Here is an 8,930-nt window from a genome sequence, read left to right on the forward strand (position 1 = left end):
GCCAGCAGCTAGCCACTTCTGCGAGCAGTGTGGGGCCACAGCATGCAGGCAGCCTGTTGGGAGCTGCCTGTGATGACTCCAGCCAGGAGGTGCTTACACCTTGCACCCCCTTGTGCACTCCAACCCCCTGCCACAGGTCAGGATTCCCTCCTGCACCAAACTCCCCCTCAGAGCCCACCCTCTTCTCCCCTCCTGCACCCCAGCACTCTGCACCAGCCTGGAGCCCCCTCCTGCACCCAACCTCCCACCCAGAAAGACACTAATATAATAGCTGTTCTAAGGTAAGAAGTGGGCTATTCTGAATTAACTATATTCTACGTGTTTTAAGACTGAAATGTAACCACAGAATGGCTTTATGTTCATTAAAAGGCAAGTTTAGCAGGAGTTAATAACCTTGATGGCATAATTGTGATAATTTTGTTTTAAAATAGGAAAAATACTTGTATACAGGAGCCCCAAAATCTAATAGCCCTGGGCCCATGGGAGAGTCAATCTGACCCTATCTCTATGGTAGGAGACATTCTGGAGCAATCTCAAAGGGAGAGAGAGACTTCCTTTGGTGCACTCCTGTGCAGGTTTCCCTGTACTGTGTGGGTTGGGTGGTTATTGTTGATTTTTTTGGAGTGGGCTTAGGTTCTTATTTGTGCTACTGCAAATACTTTGGATTCAATGACATTTCCCATTTGTTGTTGTTTATTATTGTGAGGAAGGTGGAGCCCCTGCTTGGCAGTTAGTCTCTGGTGGCCCACTTGCCTAGTGGTTAGGGGTACAGGAACCCAGACTCTCCTACTTCACTAGATTCTGACTTAGGGCATTCTTGGGCACCAAAGGGAAGGCATCTGCTATGTATGGTCCAGTTGATGCCCTTCTTGCATCTTGTCCCTCCTTGGCATGTGTCATGGCTTGCTGTCCCTCCTCCAATTAAAGTATGCCCTGCAGGCCTGCTGAGAAGGGAGTTTGTGGGTCCTGAGTTGTTCCTGCAGCCCCTTTTCTCTCCAATGTGAGGGTGGTCCACCCCATTGCAATTACCTTTTGCATTCTGTGTGAAGTCTTGAAACAAGGTTTGGTGAGTACTTTTGCCTCATTTCTAGCTGTGTTTACTTTTTTATTCTTTTGCATATTGTGTGTCCAGGATCCAATAAGTAAATAATGTCTCATATTAACTACAATAATACAGCAATAAACAGGGGCAGAAAGGAACAATGAAAATAAATCAGGTTAGCAGAGTGAAAGGGCCTCTGTTTACAAACTACTTCCAGCCTGCTCTGTTTTTATCTTCGGAATCCAGTTAACACCAATTGTTTTCCACTGCCGGACTCTCTGGAACTTTGCATCTAGAATGTGCTGGGCATTTCAGATGCCTTAACCACACACACCTTCACCCCAGTTCTTAATCTTGGCACTGCTGTGTTTGGGCTGCAAGGATACGAGGAAAGTTTTTAGTTGTAAAAATAATCCCTCGCCCCAAAACTCTTAATATTATTGAAATTATTTTTTGTAGCTGAAGTATTTATATTCATATTCTCTTGTCTTACTAAACATTTTGGGTCTGAACCTTTTTGGTCAGTTGAAAACTGTAACATGGACAGTGCCTTTGGGTTAAATCCACTGCTGGCACATTAGAGCTCGTCTCCACTACGCCAGGGATCGACGCTGCAGTGATCGATCCGCTGGCCATCGCTTTATCGCATCTGCTCAGATGTGATAAATGATCTCTAAAAGCGCTGTCCCGTTGATGCTGATACTCCACCAGGATGAGAGGCATAACCTGTGTCAACAGGAGAGCAACCCCTGCCAACCTTACCGCACACAAGATGCTGTAGTAAGTATGTTGACTTCAGCTACGCTTCTTGTGTAGCTGAGGTCACATAGATTAGATTGATGGTGGACACTAATGTAGATAATGCCTGAGTGTGACCTCCAACTGCATATTGACTTTGCAACATGGCATAATAGTAGTTGCCATATTAGATCAGTCCAGTGATTCATCTAGTCCAATATCTTGTCTTCAACAAGCAGCAGCAGCAGCTTCAGAGGGAGAAACCCTGCAATAGGCAGCAATGAGTTCATTTCCTCCTCTCCCCAAATAGTTAGTGGTTGGCATATGCCTCAAACAAGTAGTCCTATCCTTTGCAAACTCTTGTTTATGTTAAAAATCTATTTACTATTGTAACCCTTCTGCCAGCAGCCAGGGCCAGGTTCAATCTCTGAGGATTCCTCTCTGCCCATCCAACAAAGAACTGGCGTGAGCCCCATCCAGTAACCTCAGAAATTTACACACCAGCCCTCTTAGCCTCAGTAATATCTTGGGACAGTGAGATCCACAGACCAATTGTGCTCTGTGTAAAAAAGTATTTCCTTTTATCACTTACTGTGTTTTAGCGCATATAACCCGCAGGTTAAACAATGTTTTACAAACCCCACAACCCCCACCCCCTCCCACGCAGGGTATACATGTCTGCGGGGTATACAAGTTTATTTTTACTTGCCTGCGCTGCGCTCTTCGTTCCCCCCTCCTGGAGGAGGGTGGGTTGCGCCTGGCTGTGGCTGCGCGAAACCTGGGTGCGAGTGCGGCTCCCTTCCTTCAAGTCGGCCAGCTTGCCTGTGCTGTGCTCTCCGTTCCCCCATCCCGGAGGCTGCAACTGGTATGTGCAATTACCAGGTACCTTAAAGTAGCATATATAACCCAGGGGCTATACACGTGCACAGGTTATCTAAGACTTTTTTTACACATTCAGGAAAAAACGTGGGTTATGCACGGGTGCGGATTATACACTAGTGCGGGTTATATACACTAATTTACGGAAAGTGTTTGCCACCTTTCAATTTCATTGATGAACTCTTATTCTTGTGTTTTAAGTCAGGAAGCACAGGAGGTTGCAATTTACCTTTTATCCCATTCATTCTTCTGTAGATTTTCATAGAATCATAGAACACTAGAACTGGAAGGGACCTCTAGAGGTTATCAAGTCCAGTCCCTTGCCGTCATGGCAGGACCAAGCACCATCTAGATCATCCCTGATAGATGTCTGTCTAACCTGCTCTTAAATATCTCCAGAGGTGGAGATTCCACAACCTCCCTAGGCAATTTATTCCAGTGTTTAACCACCCTGACAGTTAGGAAGTTTTTCCTTATGTCCAACCTAAACCTCCCTTGCTGCAGTTTAAGCCCATTGCATCTTGTTCTATCATCAGAGGCCAAGGAGAACAATTTTCCCTCTCCTCCTTGTAACATCCTCTTAGATACCTGAAAACTGCTATCATGTCACCTCTCAGTCTTCTGTTTTCCAAACGAAACAAGCCCAATTCTTTCAGCCTTCCCTCATAGCTCAGGTTTTTTAGAACTTTAATATTTTTTGTTGCTCTTCTCAGGACCTTCTCCAATTTCTCTACATCTTTCTTGAAATGTGGTGCCCAGAACTGGATACAGTATTCCAACTGAGGTCTAATCAGCGCAGAGTAGAGCGGAAGAATGACTTCCCATGTCTTGCTCACAACACTCCTGTTAATGCATCCCAGAATCATGTTGGCTTTTTTTTTTTGTAACAGTGTCACACTGTTGACACATATTTAGCTTGTAGTCCATTATGTCCTCTAGATCCCTTTCTTTAGTCCCAATCTCTTTTCTTTGGGCAATCTGAATGATTCAGTCAGGGGGTGGAGATGTTGTGTATTCATCATGTTGGTCCAGATTAAATATGGAGCAACTTGATGTATTATTGGAACCCTGACACTGCCACGTGCGAGCCATTTAATTTGGAGGTTAGAGCATTTGGAGTGGACGCTAGGGCAAAATGGCCTGCTATTGCTGAGCGATGTTGGTATATCTCTTGTAGGTTCAAGACATGATCAGCTCACAGCCAGACACAGTTGGCAGTAGAAATGAAAACTACGAGAAAACAGGGAAGAGGAAAAAGAAGAAAGAAAAGGTAAGCGCCTTCTGGCTCTCCACCATCAAAAGCAGTCTCATATATTGTATTCAGCTGATTGCATCATTCCGAAAGTAAAGAACTGAGCACTGCTGTAATGTTTTAAATCTCCCTTACCAGATGCCCTGTGTCCAGACTCAGTAATGTGAGCGGCTGAGGGTAGAGAGGTGGTTCTTTGGCAGGTGCAATGTTAGGAATAGAATGGGAAGGTTTGTTTTATGGAGCTCCCACCTGCTTATGTGCCAGCCTCTGTCTGCAATGAACAAAAGAATGAATGAAAACTGTGATAAACATGGTGGGCAGGTTTAATCTGTGATGTAATTCCCTCAAAGACAGTGTGGATAAATTTGGCCCAAACTGTCTCTTGCCTTCACTGTGCTAGATGTGCTACCTACCACTGCAGCCCCTAGCTCACCTGTAATGCATCACATGCCCAGACATGGCATTACAATTAATACTCCACAAGTATTTGCACTGCGATTAGGACAGCGCTTACTTTGACCAAGGCCGGCCACTGTTGCTGCACTGACACTGAGGATTGTCCTGGATTCACCCTCCATAGCGCTAGCACTGGTAGTGTTTCACCGATGCTAGTAACAGTGGGATGGCTAGTAGTCAGTATCTGCCAGTGATTTTTACCACTCTTTCCAGTAATCCTGCTAATGGCATTTCTAGGCAACATGAGGATAAAATGCCAGTGATTGGTTTAGACCAGTGTGCACACTGTTGCTACCACAGCCTAGTGTTAGTGTTTTCAAGGAAAGCAATGTGTGGATGCAGGGCTTGCAGGCACCCATAACTAGAAGGCTAGTATGGGAGCACGGCACCTCTGCACTATCCAGCAGTTCAACTAGTAATGAATAGGTCGCTTCTCTGCTGTACATGCAACCATTGTGTCTGTGGGTACCTTGTCTATGCCTGATACAGTGGTGTGGAAAAGATTCAGCTACTGAAGAAACAGAACCGGGGAGATCAGGATATTCCTCTTTTACGGAATCCAGAATGATTTATTTTTACTTTTGAAATCACCAAGATTAATCCCCTTTTTCTTCCCAGGTTATTTGGTTTTTTGGAACAGTGGAAAATAGGAAGCAACTTTTATGCCTTGAACAGGGTTATTATTAATGTTCTTCTCCAGTGGAGCAGCATTCTGCTGACTGAGTGAATTCCATTCCGTGAATCACTAGTGGCCGCTGAGGTACATCTACACAGCAGTGTTATTTCTGAATAACTGATGTTATTCTGAAATAACACAGAGTGTATCTACACTGCAAACCATTATTTCAAAATAATGTTGAGCTGGAGGACTTCTTACTCCGACTCCTGTAAGCCTCAGTGGAGGGAAGTGGAAGGAGGAGTGTTATTCCTTTGACTTCCTGCTCTGTAGACAGTGCCAAAAGCTGAATTAAGCTATGGAGCTCAAATTGCATAGCTTAATTCGACTTTTGCCCTGCCGTATAGATGTACCGTGACAGTGGAGTGAGTTGCACAAGATAGTTCTTAAGAATTGGCTTGGCTTCTTTGGAACAATTTTCTTTCTTTTTTTTTAATTCCTACCCTTTTTTTTTTTTTTTTTTTTTAGAAATCTCAGCAAGAAACTCCAGAAGTGCTCTCTGATGCCCTGTATGAGAATATCTAAGGGGAAAGACTGATCGCGCTTGGACTACACATCTCAGAGTATGAGGGAACTTGCCCTCTCACTTCTTCTTTAGTGTCCATCTGAGTTCTCCAGAGACTCGCAGCACACTGAGGGCAGAGCCCTGACTAACTCCCCCACTCCCACTCTCTTTCTAATCTGTCCCTTATTGACCTCAGAATTCTTCGGTTCTGATCTCAGAGTGGCACTGGCTCCATGGGTGCTCCTTCAGACAATATTGCTTTCAGTTATTTATAGGTCTGACTTTTAGAGATAGTGTAGTCAGGTTCTGTGCAAGTTTCCCTCCTCCAGCTATTCTGATGCAGTTGAGTCCTGATTGATAGCCACTGTTGTACAACACAGGGACGCCACTATTTCAACAGCGCACCTCACTCCTGACCTATATAGCCCATATTATCCCACCCTCAGCTCTTCCCCATCATGCCAATATGAACTTAATATGTGTCTATTGAGGACCTGGTTGGGAGCCAAGGAACCCCCTCCCTGTGTTCCCTTTCTCAACAACAGGTTAAAACATGCTGAGGCATGAAGCAAAGTGACTTTGGTAACCCTATGCTGTCACTGCCAGATGTACAGTCCAGCCCTGTGCTGCTCCAAAACAGTCTGTTGGATGCAGATGTGCAGGGTGAGTATTTTCCTTTGAATGGAACCAACAGCATGTGATAGGGAGGGACCGCATGAAAAAAGATGAAAGCAGAAAATGAAGCAGGAGTCTTGCTGGCTTGTGGACATGTCCCACTGGTGATGTACCTTTCAAGATAAAGTATTGGGAGACAGGGCTTGCAAGAGCAGCTGCCCTGCTGGAGTCTGTCCTGTATAGAACCCTGACCTGAGGTTATGTCCCTTCCAAGAAGGGTGTTCAGAGGAGGCATTAACAGCCTTCTTTTTAATAGGTATTGTTACATGGTGTGATTGGGTTTTTAAGCCCTGGCATGGGTAGATATCATATCTTAGGGAGAAATTCTCACCCAATTCAAGTCAGTACTTGCAGGAGTTTTGCCATTTACTTCAGTAGGGCCAGGTGTTTAGGGTAGTAATAAAAAAAATTACTTAGGCAACTAGACCAGTTTATCAAATTAATTATATATGGACTGGAGACCCTGCACATGAATTTTCCATCCAAGCTCTTATCTTTCCCATCATATGGATCTAGCCAAAACACTAAACTTACATGCATTGTAGTTCTGATGGCATTATATTGTGCAACTTGATCTAAACAATGGATCAAAGATGTTGTACCTCAGATTTTTTAAAAAACAAAACAATAATCAGTAGAATAAACTGAGAGGAATCATACAAACCTTTTTAAAGAAGAAAATCAAATTAAAACTGATCTGCATGTCATAGGACCCCCTCTAGTTGTAGATAACGTTGCTATATATCAAAGATAGAAAGCCATGGAAAATATTTTCAGGGCCTCCAGCCTTCCTATACTATCTTTTGAGAAACAATCCTCATATTGCTTTGCTCATTTATTAGAAGAGATTTCAAATGTGGAATCTGTACATTCTTTATTGATAAATATTTTTCTTTTACCAATGTCTAGAAATTCATTGAGGCAAGGATCCATTTAAATTGTTTTTCCATGTATAAATATGCCTGTGGTCATATTGTGAAAGAATTTTAAAATAAGTATTTGAGAGTCACCAAGTTTTAATGTTTCCCTTGACACAGGAAACATGAATTAGAAACAGAAAGGTATAGACTTGAAGAATTTGCAAAATTGATGCAATTATAGTAAAAAAAGGTCCTTGCCAAATTTTAAGATAAATTATATAAATTGAGTGCAATGTGGCAAGAAAATCTTTAGGATGAGCTGATAAATTAGACAAGGAGTTAAAACTTACCAAAATAAAAGGATTTGTAATTTTGTTTGAAATATGGCGTTTTATAATCACTAAATAATTCATGTATCACTGGGAATTTCTTGCAAAGATTCTGTAATCCACTGCTGATAACTTCTCTCTGTTCAGTCTCTTGTTCATCATTTTCTTTTATGCTTTTTCTTCTCTAACTATATTTAGCTCTGACCAACTCTCTATATTATATACTTGGGGTTATAAAAAATTATAAAAATTTAATTGAAAGAAGGGGCTGTAAAATAGCACAATTCTCTCATTCAGTACTGTGGTCAGAAGATGGTAGACCAAGGGTTGGCAGCACAGTGGGGGTATGTCTACACTACAGCACTAATTCGAACTAACTTAATTTGAATTAGTTAATTCGAACTAAGCTAATTCAAACTAGTGCATCTAGACCTAAAAACTAGTTGGACTTAGCATTTTGCTAATTCGAACTAGCATGTCCACATTGAGTGGACCCTGAACCGAAGTTAAGGCTGGCTGGAACAGGTGCCGGCAGGGCATCAGGTTAGGACTTAGAGCGTGGAGCTGCTGTCTCAGGCTAGCTGAGGGCTGTGCTTAAAGGGACCCGACCCCCACCCCGGACAGACAGTTCTCAGGGTTCCCCACTTGCTTGTTTACCTCGATGAGGGACAGCAAAGCAGTCCTGGCTTGGAGTGCCCTGAATGCCCACACTCGGCACATCACAGCACTCGGCCATCAACCCGGCTGCATTTGCCGCAGGCTGCCATCTGGGGGGGTGTCAATTGGGAGGCTGCAGGAGAGTTTTGAGCCCGCAGAACCACCCCAGTCCTCCCCATCGGGGGCTCGTACCCCATTCCTCCCTCACCTCCTTCCACTTACCCCTCCCTAGCCCCCCTTCGTGATGTACAAAATAAAGGACACGTGTGTTCAAAAATAGAAACTCTCTTTATTTAACAAAACTGGGGGGGGGGATTAACCTCTGGGGAGACTGGGAAAAGGAGGTGGGAGAGGGGAAGAGAGAGGGTGGGAGAGGGGAGGGAGAAACCTGGAAGGAGGGAGCTGGAAGGGGGAAGCCAGAGGAAGAAGGAGGAGGGGAAGTATCAAACTATGATACGCCATATCTTCAGTACTGTGTACAGATGTGATCTCCTCACCCCAGAAAAGATATTTTGGCCTTGGAAAGGGTTCAGAAAAGGGCAACTAAAATGATCAGGGATTTGGAACAGGTCCCATATGAAGAGAGGCTAAAGAGACTGGGACTTTTCAGCTTAGAAAAGAGGAGACTGAGGGAGGATATGATAGAGGTCTATAAAAGCATAAGTGGTGTGGAGAGGGTGCATAAAGAAAAGTTCTTCATTAGTTCCCATAATAGAAGGACTAGAGGACACCAAATGAAATGAATGGGTAGCAGGCTTCAAACTAATAACAGAAAGTTCTTCTTCACAAAGCAAACAGTCAACCTATGGAACTCCTTGCCACAGGAGGCTGTGAAGGCTAGAACTAGAACAGAGTTTAAAG

At 43.7% G+C, this 8,930-nt stretch overlaps 1 protein-coding gene across 1 annotated transcript in view; it reads left to right on the top strand.

The window, feature by feature from the left end:
* Positions 1–8,336, top strand: part of NFAM1 (NFAT activating protein with ITAM motif 1) — a 54,564-nt gene extending 46,228 nt beyond the window's left edge. The window contains exons 7-8 of the mRNA XM_006120502.5: positions 3,837–3,929; positions 5,512–8,336. Coding sequence (XP_006120564.1) covers positions 3,837–3,929; positions 5,512–5,568 — 150 coding nt within the window. The 3' untranslated portion in view covers positions 5,569–8,336. The remainder of the gene's footprint in view (positions 1–3,836; positions 3,930–5,511) is intronic.
* Positions 8,337–8,930: the final 594 nt, after the last annotated feature.

The sequence above is a fragment of the Pelodiscus sinensis genome, chromosome 1 (genome assembly GCF_052426305.1).
Source record: "Pelodiscus sinensis isolate ZL-2025 chromosome 1, ASM5242630v1, whole genome shotgun sequence".
NCBI lineage: Eukaryota > Metazoa > Chordata > Testudines > Trionychidae > Pelodiscus > Pelodiscus sinensis.